Source organism: Carcharodon carcharias, chromosome 14 (assembly GCF_017639515.1).
Source record: "Carcharodon carcharias isolate sCarCar2 chromosome 14, sCarCar2.pri, whole genome shotgun sequence".
NCBI classification, from domain to species: Eukaryota; Metazoa; Chordata; class Chondrichthyes; order Lamniformes; family Lamnidae; genus Carcharodon; species Carcharodon carcharias.
This window is the reverse complement of record NC_054480.1, coordinates 2,239,041-2,252,553: the sequence shown is the minus strand read 5'-3', so window position 1 is coordinate 2,252,553 and position 13,513 is coordinate 2,239,041. Positions and strand designations below refer to the sequence as shown.

The 13,513-nt window shown below is 47.6% G+C and overlaps 1 protein-coding gene across 1 annotated transcript; it reads left to right on the top strand.

Moving 5' to 3' along the window:
* Positions 1-5,465: 5,465 nt before the first annotated feature.
* On the top strand, positions 5,466-13,008 carry mych (myelocytomatosis oncogene homolog). The gene is made up of 3 exons (XM_041204587.1): positions 5,466-5,517; positions 9,147-9,696; positions 11,015-13,008. The coding sequence occupies exons 2-3, from the start codon at positions 9,159-9,161 to the stop codon at positions 11,563-11,565; spliced, it is 1,089 nt and encodes a 362-aa protein (XP_041060521.1). The 5' UTR covers positions 5,466-5,517; positions 9,147-9,158; the 3' UTR covers positions 11,566-13,008.
* The last annotated feature ends 505 nt before the right edge of the window (positions 13,009-13,513 follow it).

The window sequence follows — 13,513 nt, the reverse complement described above, 5'->3', positions numbered from 1 at the left end:
AGTAGCTAACATTCATTGGCTCTCCTTTGTCTAACCTACTCGTTACCTCCTCAAAGAATTCTAACAGATTTGTCAGGCATGACCTCCCCTTGATGAAACCATGCTGACTTTGCCCTATTTTACCATGCACTTCCAAGTATTCTGAAATCTCATCCTTAATAATGGACTCTAAAATCTTACCAACGACCGAGATCAGGCTAATCGGCCTGTAATTTCCCGTCTTTTGCCTCACTCCTTTCTTAAACAGGGGGGTTACATTAGTGATTTTCCAGTCCTCTGGGATCCTCCCTGACTCCAGTGATTCCTGAAAGATCACCACTAATGCCTCCACTATCTCTTCACCTATCTCCTTCAGAACTCTGGTGCGTAATCCATCTGGTCCAGGTGATTTATCCACCTTCAGACCTTTCAGTTTTCCTAGCACCTTCTCCTTGATAATAGCCACCATACTCACCTCTGCACCCCCCGACTCTCTTCAACTTTGGGGATGTTACTCGTGTCTTCCACTGTGAAGACTGATGCAAAGTACCTATTCAGTTCCTCCGCCATTTCTTTGATCCCCACTACTACTTCTCCAGCGTCATTTTCCAGCGGCCCAATGAACACTTTTGCCTCTCTCTTCCCCTTTATATATCTAAAAAAAAACTCTTGCGATTTTCTTTTATATTACTGGCTAGTTTACCCTCATATTTAATCTTCTCCCTCCTTATTTCTTTTTTAATTGTCCTCTGTTGGTCTTTGTAGGCTTCCCAATCCCCTGGCCTGGGAAGGACTCGGCCAGCTTGGTCAGTAGTGGTGCTACCGAGACACTCTTGGTGGAAGTCCCCCACCCAGAGTACATTCTGTGCCCTTGCCACCCTCAGTGCTTCCTCCAAGTGGTGTTCAACCTTGAGGGATGGTGGTATGTGGTAATCAGCAGGAGGTTTCCTTGCCCATGTTTGACCTGATACCATGAAACTTCATGGAGTCCAGAATTGATGTTAAGGACTCCCAGGGCAACTCCCTCCTGACTGTGTACCACTGCTGCGTCTGTCCTGCCAGTGGGACAGGACATACCCAGGGATGGTGATGGTGGTATCTGGGACATTATCTGTAAGATATGATTCCGTGAGGATGACTATGTCAGGCTGTAGCTTGACTAGTCTGTGAGGCAGCTCTCCCAATTTTGGCACAAGCCCCCAGATGTTGGTAAGGAGGACTTTGCAGGGTTGACAGGGCTGAGATTATGGTTTTGTTTCCAGTGCCTAAGTCGATGCTGGGTGGTCCATCCGGTTTCATTCCTTTTTGTAGGTAGTGGGATCCGGAGTGTAGGATTTACTTCCTTTTCTATCCTCTCTGCCATCAATCTGTCTCATCATTAAGACATTGTGACCCAAAGTGTGATGCAGCTTGATGGACAAGTTGTCAATATTTTGAATCATTGGTAGTGAGTTCCTTCCACTAATTTCATTAATGTCATTACTGCCTCACATCAAGGGGATTTAGAGCGTCTAGGGAGTGTTTTCTTTGTCCTTCCCTGGAACGTTGGCCTTTTGAGTTGGGAAAACAGGAGCTGGTGGGGGAGACACTTTTCAGTCATCCAGACAAAGTGTTCAGTCCATCAAAAATGATTTTGCAGGAGTTTTGCCTGAATGCTTGTGGGTCTGGCTTCAAGAAGGAGACTAGTGTTTGCTCAATGGTCCCTCCCATTGACTCCAAAGGATGTGGTGGGGTCATTCCTGATGGAATTTCTCCAGTGCTCTGACACACTGTCCAGGTCTCACTGCAGTACAGAGTGTGGTAACAACTCTTGATTTCAACTCTTTCTTGGACTCAAACTCAAGTTCTGTCAAAGGGTCATGAGGACTCGAAACGTCAACTCTTTTCTTCTCCGCCGATGCTGCCAGACCTGCTGAGTTTTTCCAGGTAATTCTGTTTTTGTTGTGGTAACAACAGCTGCTCCGTACACTAGGACTTGTAATGAATTGTGGAGGTCTTTGTTGTTAAACACTCACTGCGGTGGTTTGTGGAAGGCTGAGCTGGTGCAGCTGATCCGGTGTTGGATCTCCCCGTCAATGGTGGCCTTTTGAGAGACATGGCTGCTGAGGTATGGAGCGTGCTCAGCATATTCCAGAGTCTCTCTTTCAATATATGTACGGGAGGTGGAATATTTGGCTGACCAGGTGTGGGTTGATAAATGCTTTTTGTTTCCGCCACATTCAGGGACAGGCCGAGTGCCTTGTTGGCAGAGTTGGAGAGGTCAAGGCACGAGAACCCAAGAAGAAAAGTCAGTCAGCTCGTGGCTAACAAAGGAAGTTAAGGATTGTATAAAAGAGGCTTAGAAAGTTGCCACAAATAGTGGTAAACCTGGGTAAAAGGTTTTCCTCAATAGGTGAGCGTGTGCCCAACTGGACCGAGCGTACAGTGACACGTGCGGTATTTACACGGGCAGGATGATGTTTCCAATAGCAAATCGGAATAAAATAATAACCTTAATTTTTCGGTAAAAATGTGTCCCTGCGCCTGTGACAGAGATTTTTTTAAAAATTTTCATACATCTTCCCTGCCCTGGGGTAGCTCTCTCTCTCATTAGACAAATATTGTTAACACTGAGACAGAATAATTGTTCAATATTTCTGCATTTTTCTGTTAACACTTATGAATTTATCCTGTGTGCCTTCATAGCCCTATACCTGATGTTTCTTCAGTTATTTTGGTGTCTGTAAAATACTTTATGGTTTATTTTTATACAGTATTCCTTGATAATTTAATTTTATAGTTTTTCTTTGTCTTTCTCATTGTCTTTTGATACTTGTATCATCCTCTTTATTGTCTTAGTGTGTGTGCCTCTTCCATTAGTTTCAATTTTTCCCTTATTCCTTTATTTCTCCACAGTGTGTCATTACTGCCTACTTGGATCTTGCTTTTTAGTGTAATAAATTTCTCCGGGACTCTATTATTCACCATTTTAAATATTTCCCAGACAAAAGCAAAATACTGTGGATGCTGGAAATCTGTAACAAAAACAGAAAATGCTGGAAAAACTCAGCAGCTCTGACAGCCTCTGTGGAGAGAGAGAGACATTTCGAGTCCGTATGACTCCTCTTAAGAGCTAAACAGAAGTAAAAATGTGATGAGATTTATATTGTTTATATTGTTTAGGGGGGGTGGGGGCGGTGGAGCAGGTGAATTAGAGGGCCAGCGATAGGTGGAGGCAAAGGAGAGATTGTAAAAGATGTCAGAAACAGAAGGACAAAGGGGGTGTTAATGGTGGTGGTGCTGGTGAAAGGAGGTGCTGATGGTGACATTAAGGTCAGGAAGCAGAATGTGGTAATAGCAGAACAAGGGTAAACACTCTGGAAAGAACCACATGAACAAGTGACAGATGGTCCTTGTGGGGAGGGGTGGGGGTGGGGGTGCTGTGCGGTGGGGTGGGTGTGGAGTGGGGAGTGGTGGGGTGGGGTGGGGGAGGGGTGGGGTGGGGGTGAGGTGGGGAGGGGTGGGGTGGGGTGGGGGAGGGGTGGGGGTGGGGGTGGGGTGGGAGTTGGGGTAGGGTGCGGGAGGGAGGGGTGGGGTGGGATGGGGTGGAGTGGGGGAGGGGTGGGGTGGGATGGGGGAGGGGTGGGGTGGAGTGGGGGAGGGGTGGGGGTGGGGTGGAGTGGGGGAGGGGTGGGGGTGGGGTGGGGGTTGGGTTTGGGGTGGGGGGAGGGGGTGCAGGAGGGGTGGGGGTGGGGTGGGGTGGGGGGAGGGTTTGGGGTGGGGTGGGGGGTGGGGATGGGGTGAGGGGAGGACATGGTGGTGGGAAAAAAGATCGAAAATAGGATAAAAGGTGGGGATAAAGCAATGAATAAAAATGAAAATAAATAAAAATAAAAATAAGTAGATAGAGAAAAAATAAAAATAAATATTTAAAAAGAGGGATAAAAAAGGGGATGGAGGAGGGAGTTCAAGACCTAAAGTTGTTGAACTCAATATTCAGTCCGGAATGCTGTAAAGTGCCTAGTCGGAAGATGAGGTGTTGTCCCTCCAGTTTGTGTTGGGCTTCACTGGAACAATGCAGCAAGCCAAGGATGGACATGTGGGCAAGAGAGCAGGGTGGAGTGTTAAAATGGCAAGCGACAGGGAGGTTTGGGTCATTCTTGCGGACAGACCGCAGGTGTTCTGCAAAGCGGTCGCCCAGTTTACGTTTGGTCTCTCCAATGTAGAGGAGACCACATTGGGAGCAACGAATGCAGTAGACTAAGTTGGGGGAAATGCAAGTGAAATGTTGCTTCACTTGAAAGGAGTGTTTGGGTCCTTGGACGGTGAGGAGGGGGGGGAGGTAAAGGGGCAGGGGTTGCACCTTCTGCGGTTGCATGGGAAGGTGCCGTGGGAGGGGGTTGAGGTGCAGGGGGTGATGGAGGAATCCTCCCATCCCCTCTCCCCCTCCCCTTCACCCTCTACTCCCTCCCCACCCCCTACTCCCCTCCATTCCTCCTCCCTCTACTCGCCTCACCATCTCCCCTCCTCTTCCCCCTCTCTCCTCCCCTCCATTCCTCTCCCCCTCCCCTCACCCTCTTCCTTCCTTTCCCCTCCTACCCACTCCCTCTGCACTTCTCCTCTCCCCCTCACCTCCCCAATCTCTGCACTCCCACCTCTTTCCCCCTCTCCTTTCCCTCTCTCCCCCTGCCAGCCAGCCCTTACCCCACCCCCTCCCCACTCCCTCTCCACTTCTCCCCACCCCCTCTACCTTCCCCTCCTCCTCTAACAACCCCCTCCTCCTCCTCCTCCTCCTTTTCTTCCCATCCCATCCCCCTTAATCTCTCTGCTCCTACCCTACCCCACTCTACTCCTACTGTCCCCATTCCCCCTCCCCTCCCACTCCCCTTCCCTCTCCACCCCCCTCTCCCCATTCCCTCCCCTCCCCTCTCCCACCGCTCTCTCTCCCCCATTCCCCTCCCCCAACCCCTCATCCCATCTTCTCCCCCCTCCATCCCCTCTCTCTCTCTCTCTCTGCCCATCCCTCCCTCCCCTTCCCTCCCCCTCCCCACCCCTTCCTCTCCCCTCCCCTCCTGCCACTCCCCCTCCCTCCACAACCCCCACACCACCTCCCCCACCCCACCCCTCTCCCCTCTCCCCACCCCCGGGGGCGGGGTTTGCCGGTGTATTTTGGCGGGAGATGAGCCGGGGGGGGGGCGGGTCCGACATAAATAGAGTAAAAGAGGCCGGGAGAGGGACAGAGGAGCGGGTCCGGGAGCAGCAGCTGGAGCAGCAGCGGGTCCGGGAGCAGCAGCGGGAGCAGCAGCGGGTCCGGGAGCAGCAGCGGGAGCAGCAGCGGGTCCGGGAGCAGCAGCGGGAGCAGCAGCGGGTCCGGGAGCAGCAGCGGGAGCAGCAGCGGGTCCGGGAGCAGCAGCGGGAGCAGCAGCGGGAGCAGCAGCGGGTCCGGGAGCAGCAGCGGGAGCAGCAGCGGGTCCGGGAGCAGCAGCGGGAGCAGCAGCGGGAGCAGCAGCGGGTCCGGGAGCAGCAGCGGGTCCGGGAGCAGCAGCGGGAGCGGGTCCGGTAAGAGAAGCCGAGCGGCCGCCCGACCCCCCCCCCCCACCCTTTGGGGAGGGGGGTCTGTGTGGGGTTTTTGGGGAGGGGGGGTCTGTGTGGGGTTTTTGGGGAGGGGGGTCTGTGTGGGGTTTTTGGGGAGGGGGGGTCTGTGTGGGGTTTTTGGGGAGGGGGGGTCTGTGTGGGGTTTTTGGGGAGGGGGGGGTCTGTGTGGGGTTTTTGGGGAGGGGGGGTCTGTGTGGGGTTTTTGGGGAGGGGGGGTCTGTGTGGGGTTTTTGGGGAGGGGGGGTCTGTGTGGGGTTTTTGGGGAGGGGGGGTCTGTGTGGGGTTTTTGGGGAGGGGGGGTCTGTGTGGGGTTTTTGGGGAGGGGGGGTCTGTGTGGGGTTTTTGGGGAGGGGGGGTCTGTGTGGGGTTTTTGGGGAGGGAGAGAGGGGGGTGTGTATTTTTTTGGAGGGGTCTATGTAGAGAGTTCCTCCACCCGGATGCTTCTGCACTTTAATTTCTGAAAGTTTTCCCGAGTGTTGGTGACAGTTGGGGGATTGAGGGATTCAATCCTGTGGATTCCCAGTGGGTTTTTATCTACAAAGGGCAATTGTGTGAAAGGAAATGATAACATTCTTTACAGATGTTACAGCAAAAGCATCATCGATTTTTCTGGGTTTAGTCACATGTGGATGGGTGTAATTTATATTCTGTGCATATTTTGTGGGGTTTAGTACTGGATGAATGATGAGTTTTGCTGGGGTGACGGGTGGAGATGTAGGTCAGTACGGTGAAAAATGAAATGGTATATTTTGCCAAATAACGAGAGAGTTAGAAGTACAGAATGGTATTGGGACACGCACAGAAATAAGGCTGTAGGTATTATGCACAGGGTCACTGAATAGAAAAGCTGAAGAATTTGGCCAGCCTGTTGGTTAGATCACAGTTTGAATCCGATTCTGGGAAGGTTGAGGGAGAAAAATTGGAAGGTTTGGTAACATAAATGTTACTGAAAGACTGTCGGAGGCACAATCTGAGGATTCTCCCTGTCAGAAGGAAAGGGGATAGTTGGAAGAAATATTTTGCACAAATGGAGTAGTTGACATCTTTTATCACTCGAGGACTTTAAGGCAGGGACTGTGACATAATTTAAAACGGAATTGGAGAAACCTCTTTCTTTTAGAAAAGAAGACGATATAGTGGCCAGGAGAATCTGGGATCAGATAGTGGCGAGATCTCCACATTGAGGGATGGCTGAACCGTTTCCTCTCTGCTCTCATTTCAATGATTCTATAATTTGTCTGCCATGCTCCTGTTTTGAAGGCCTGTTTGTGATTTGGCCTCAGTGTTTCCTTTTCAGTTTTTAAAGCCTGTAACCCTGCCAGAGGGCGTTTAAGTTGAACAATTGATTGTATGTTTCCTGATAGTTTTTCACTGAAAACCATAACGAGGTCAGCCATTCTTTAACTGTTGCACCTAGTCCTGGTTTTAAAGGAATCGCTTTCGTTTGCTTCGATGTCATTCTTTACACTTTTTGAACATCACTTGTGGTTTAACCCTAACTGAACAAAGCATTCATCTCTGATTTATCACTGAAAGCACAGCCAGAATTCAGCTTTTATATATTTCTCTTGGACCTATATATTTTGGGCATAGTTGGAACCCAGTAGGTGAAGTTGTCCTGTTGAATGTTTTCATCTCGTTTAATTGTATAAAAAAAAATAAATCGCAGATTTTGTAGATAAGGCAGGAATTTGGAGATGTCCCCCGGGGTGGGGTGGGGATGTTCCCTGTGGAGCCTGGATTGTCCTCCGGGACTTTCAAAGAAATATTGCAACGGAACACGGTTTTTTTAACAACAGGAGTCATTCATAGCCGAGTGGAATTCCAGACATCCCTCCTGTCTGTTTGCCTGTTGGGTTCCCTTTGTGGATCCTGTCCCTTGTTTGTCTCAATCTGCCCTGGATTTGCGGGAACCAGTGTTGACAGTGGGTCACGCTGTGTGTGGCTGTCTCTCTCTCTCTCTCTGTCCATCCCTCGGTCATGGAGTAGGTGGAAAGGAAACCAGTGTTTTGAATTGTAAAGAAAAGAGTTAAGTCTGGGAATGCAACTAACTTTGGGTGAGTGACGGTTCGAGTCTCGGCCTTGCACCCCCCCCCCCCCCCCACCCCAACCACCCCAACAATCCGCCTTAACTGTTTTCACTTCTAGAAAAAACACCCAAGCACCTAAAAAGGAAGGAGTGTGGTGTCTGTTTCATATCAACTGTATGGTTAGCTTGTGCTCGCTGCTCCTGGAGATTTAAAATAAAAGTTGTTTAATTTGCCAAAAAATTCTACTAAAATGGGTTTGGTAAATCACTCAATCACTTGGTATCGTCGCGATGCTAAAATGGAAAGGGGTTTTAAACTGGCCTGGAAAGTTTGTGGTATGGTTTGACAGCAGAGCACCTGGTGACTGTGATGGAACATGACCTCTTGTTGCAGTGGGCGGGGGGGGGGGGGGCAGCCTGACAAATGTGGTGCGGGGGTTTCCAGTCAGCTGTGAAAGGTCGGTTTCTAAAAGCTGTCAAGTATTTAAATAAGCTGAAAAAGGGAGTGGGTTGATTATAAAGTTGGTTTGCTCCTGAATGGTGACTAGAAACTCGGAGCAGGCCAAGGAACAATTGTTTTTAAATCACTGTCCAGTCGAGACGTCCCCTGTTTAAAGGTAATTGGCATCTCCGGGTGAAGAGCCGGTTGTAATGTGTCCCGTTCACATGGAGCAGTATTTCTTCATATCCTGGAACCTGTTGAGAATTGGAGATGATGTTGTAAACTGTTGGGGTGTTTCCGCAGTGAGATCCTGGTGTTTGGGAGGTTTTCGAACCCCCCCCCCCCCCCCCCCGGCTTTGAGCCAGGTTCTCAGTAAAGGTGGGAGTTTGAAATGAGATGCCCCGGGTTAAGGTGGCTTTCAGCCAGTAACTCTGAACTTTGATTGGACTGAGCACAGCAATGCCAGCGGAGGTTCAGTGAGCCAGTTTCTGCTGATGCCAACTGCTGATATGTGTGTGTGTGTGTGTGTGTGTGTGTGTGTGTGTGTCTTGACAAAATAGTAAAGTAGTTCAGTTGGGATCAGTGTGCAATGTATTTTATTTCTGATTATCACTAGCTTTTGTTATAGTGAATCTGTTAGTCTCCATCTGAGCTGTGTGCTCTGTGATTGGAGGGTCAGAGCAGGGATTGCTGAGTTTAAAGGGAAGCTGCTTCTGCCAGGCACCTGGTCACTGATCACATTTTTCTCAGGTGTCCTAATCTCCTCCCCCACTGCCAAGCTGGGAATTGGCTGGGGTCCAGCTAGAATCCCTGCAATGTTTAGCTGAAACTGTTCCCAGCTCCAGGTTTTCTGTTGAATGAAAGACATCACAGGGACTGAAAACTCCTCTTAGACCACAAGCCAGTCTGTTACTGAAGACCAGGCAGAGCTAATGTTCCATCACCTCAAATCCTCAAACATGTAACAGCCTGGGTCATCACATAAGGGTTATCATGCATTCCGCACTGTCTCCCTGCCAGCACTCAATGTAGACTTCCTCTGTTGTGTTATCTTATGGTTTAAATAATTTTCCAAATGCTAATTTGAACTTGGATTAATACTTTGTTGTGTTTACCTTACAGCCTTTTCTCACAATGCCTCAAAGTAGAAATATCAACTGTGATTTTGACATTTTCTCCTCACTCCTGGACAATGATGATGATTTTTATGAGACCTGTGAGGAATTTCTGAAGACAGTTGAGATGTTGCCAACTTCAACACAATCTCCCCTCCCCAAGGCCAATATGTGTGACTCCCTTTCCACTTTAATCCCTTCCAAATCTGACCAGTTGGAATTAATGTCAGAGTTCCTATTGGACGATGAGGAATTCATTGACCAGGGTTTAATTTGGGACTTGGAAGCCTCTCTGAAGATGGAGCAGGACTGTATGTGGAGTAATTTACTGGCAACAACAGAGCTGGACAAAATTGGTGACAAATTGGATGTGCTCCCTGTGTCCAGCCCCCTGATGTCTGAGATTGAGTCTCAATTCTTCCAGGATCTCTGTGGTTCTGGTTTGGAGAGTATTAGCCCACTCCTGGACAGGCCTCACCAGGAGAATGAAGATCCAAACTCAGATGATGAAAGTTCTTTGTCAACAGGCAGTGTTTCTTCACGCTCCAGTGACTCAGGTACAGACTAATTGGTGGAATGGTCTATGTAAATTCCTGATTGGAAGCCTGTCAGCTCTGAGGTCCCATGTGTGGTTTTTAAGGTTACCCATGGACCCTGTCTGAGACAGAAGACTTCCCTTGTGGACAAATGTGGGAATAAACAGGAAGATTTCTGGTTTGTTTTCTGGGTCAGTGAGGAGGCTGATAGTTTGGGCAGTATTGAGACCTGCAGCTGACTTTCATCTCATGGGGAGAGGGAGGAATTTTGTTCCTCGTTTGCTTTCCAGTAATTTGATTGGCTGAAACAGATTTGGATTTGTTGTGATGCCCACCTGTATGTAGCCCTGGAGAGGATGATTCCCCAGGGAAATGATAGGACTCCACCATCTTAACCTGGCTTCCCTAACCCACGTTGGGTTGGCTTCCAACTGGAATTATGGAACATCTGCCTGAGTGTTTCACTCAAGTAGGTGGCATCACGTAGACCTAGATGGTGAGTTTATTCACTGATTGATTGTTTCCCTGATGTGGTCCATTGATCACTGTTGGCCTTTAAGTGGCAATTTTCCTGAGAGTGTAGTCCCAGCATGGAGCCTCACGCCAGTCCATTAGGAAATGCTTATTAGGAAATGGAGGGCATCCATTCAAAGAATCAAACCCTTTTCTCTCCACAAGGAATAATCATTGGTTCAGTGGGTAACAGGGTGCAGAATAGACTTTCTAAATTGTACCCCAATGTAAATCAGTCCCTGCTGGGTAGGTGGCCTGGAGGATAAAACTGGGGACTGTGGCAACGTGAACAAGGGCCAAACAGCTCTGCCTCTGTTGGGAGTGTCTGCTCTTTAGAGGCTGGAGGTTGCTTGGTTTTCATGGACCTTGTAATCCTTCATATTATTGCACATTTGAACAGACCACCCCTCCCACCCCCACGGGAAATAAAACATTCCCATTCAAAAAGGGGGTTTTTAAAAAAAAAAAAGCAATGGGTAGAATAACAAAGGTGGGTACCAAATTCTGAACCTGATTGCAAAATTGACATCTCTTGACCAGGTCAAAGGTTGAAACATTCCCCTCACCAACCCCAAAGAGCAAATTATCTCTAAAATAACAAGAGAGGAGCTTTCCCCCTCCCAGATCTTGATCCAAATCAATTTATTGTGTTGGGTGAGGGTATTGAGGGATATGGAAACCAAGAGGGTAAATGGAGATCGTGTGTAATCTAACTGAATGCCTCAAGGGCTGAATGACCACCTCCTGTTCCAACTTTTACTGTGCTGAATTAAATCTTGTTTGTTCTGCCGTAAGCATGAATATTAAAGCTGCCTTGTGTTTGCAGAAGAGGAGATTGATGTCGTGACCATTGAGAAGCAAAGGTTGGCACTGGGGAGTACTACCAAGCAAGAAATGGCAAGGACCGGAACCCGCTCACAGACTCTGGCCAGTATCAAACGGTGCAGTCTGGAAATCCAGCAACAGCACAACTACGCTGCACCCTCACCTCTGCTGTGCAGGGAACCACCAGCACCAAAACGAGCCAAAACGGACAGCTATCTCCATGTGACCAAGCACTCATCCCCCAACAAGCCCTCAAACTTCAGCCCCAGATCTTCAGATGCAGAGGATGAAGAGAGACGAAAGACACACAATGTCCTGGAAAGGCAGAGGAGAAATGAGTTGAAGCATTGCCTGTTGGCTCTTCGAGATGAGGTGCCGGAACTTTCTAAGAATGACAAAGCCTCAAAAGTGGTCATCTTGAGGAAAGCGACAGAATACGTTATCAGGCTGAAGGTAGAGCAACAAAAACTGAATGCAGAGAGAGAGAAACTTCAGAAAAAACAGCAGCAGCTTAGACGGAAATTTGAACAGATGCAGAGGATTTCCAAATAGAGTTTGCAAACCCAGGCAAACTGGAAAAATGTTTTTAAATGCCTCATTCCCCTTGAAACTTAGACGTTCAAAACATCCTCAAGACTAAGTCTCTCGAGTTATCTTTCTCATGCCTATATAACCTATGAACGTTAATGGGGACAAGGGCCTGGGAATGGGCACTGGATGTGCTAACAGGTCTTCCTGTGAGAACTTGCGCCATTTTTCCCTCAGTGTCTCCATAGTTTTATTCTTTAATTATGTCAATGCAGCATTTTGCAAAATTTTAAAAGTAAGTTTGGAGTTTTAATACTCCAATTTGAATGCTTAACGTGTCTGAAAATGCTTGGCTGTTTATTATTTTAAGCTGCTTTGGGCACTGACTGTATCCCTGGTACCACCCTGGGGAAGTTTAAGCCACTATCTTCCCCGTCACATCTCAAGCTGCTGATACTGACCATTTTATGTCTGTTTTAAGATTTGTTTTAAGATTTATTTGCCAGTGGGGTTAAACAGACCCATTACTCGATATTCAAACAGGAACTAAATGAGCAATTCCAGATGAGCAGAGGCAGGAGTGAGCTGCCTGGGATCCAGTCTGGAGGAAAGGTCGGACAGGCTGGGCTTGTATCTGCTGGAGTTTAGAAGAGTAAGAGGTGACTTGATTGAAACGTACAAGATCCTGAGGTGTCTTGACAGGGTTGATGTAGAAAGTATGTTTCCTGTTGTGAGAGAATCTCCACCCTTGTCCTGTTGCTTTTCTGTCTTAGTGAAGACTCTGTGCAGAACCTGAGGCATGTTGGAACATTATTCCCATTCCTTGTGGCACCATTCTCATTCTGAGGGTTCTGGATCTGCAGGTGGGAAAGTCTGGGATTCGAGTTCCTTTTGTGTGCTGGAGTCAGTTGGTGTTCTAGCTCTTTGGTGAAGACAGGATGGGATTTGGCTGTGATTCTGACTCTTCCCCCCACCTTAAACTTTCTGGCCTGGACTATGAATGCCTCTGGGATTGGCAGTCAACTCCTGTACCCAGCACCTTTTATGTGGGAATAGGGAGAGCTTTCTACAAGTCACATTACCAAAGACATTTTGTCCTTTTAATAACCGATTATCACATGATTGCAGTGATTACTATATCTTCCACAATGTGTCTCATTAGGTTTAATTGTTTAATTACATATTTCGCTGCTAGTCCTATAATTTATTTACAGATAACACACTGCCTATCATGTTATAAATCTTTAAGCAATTTGAGTTGTATTATATTTTCATATGAATTATTAGAATTTACGATCATCATGATGGGATTTGTGTGAAGTTTGTCCTAAGTTATTGATTTGTATTGTCACATTGTTGGGTGGTTTCTGTTTTGTGATTGGTCAACCTGTTTTGACAAAGCACTTTCTGTTCAGCCTTTAGCTATGTTGGCACAAACATTCAATAAAATATTTAAATTTAATATAACAAGTTTGTTTTAAAGTTTTTTTTTGTTGTGACAATGAGGCTGTGTTTAATTTGCATCAAACTGTCCCAAGAAGGTGGTGATGGGAATCTGATTTAGCATCTGTAACTGGGAGCTTAAGGAGTCTGAGAAAGTAAGAACTTTCATTTCTATAATCCCTTTCATGACTTAAGTGCTTTTACAGCCAATGAAGTATTTCAAAGTATGGTTGCTGCTGTAATGTAGGCCAACACAGCAACTTGTTTGTGCATTGGAAGATCCCACGAACAGCAATGAGATGAATGATTGTAAAATCTGTTGTTGGCGCTGATGGCTGTGGGGGACAAGCTCTTTTAACAGATATAGGACCTTTTGCATCCAAAATGTGAGTGCAACTGGGGCCTCGGTTTAATATCTCATCTGAGGATCAGCACTTGGTGGGTCTGTAGATTGTGAAGTGGGGCATGAACCCACACTAATTGCCAGTGAGGGGTAACGGGGGTTTCTGAACCAGCCATATCTATTAGA

Coding starts and splice junctions, on each gene's coding strand:
- mych (XM_041204587.1), top strand. CDS start 9,159: ATGCCTCAAAGTAGAAATATCAACTGTGATTTTGACATTTTCTCCTCA. Junction 9,697..11,014: donor TTCACGCTCCAGTGACTCAG/GTACAGACTAAT, acceptor TTGTGTTTGCAG/AAGAGGAGATTGATGTCGTG.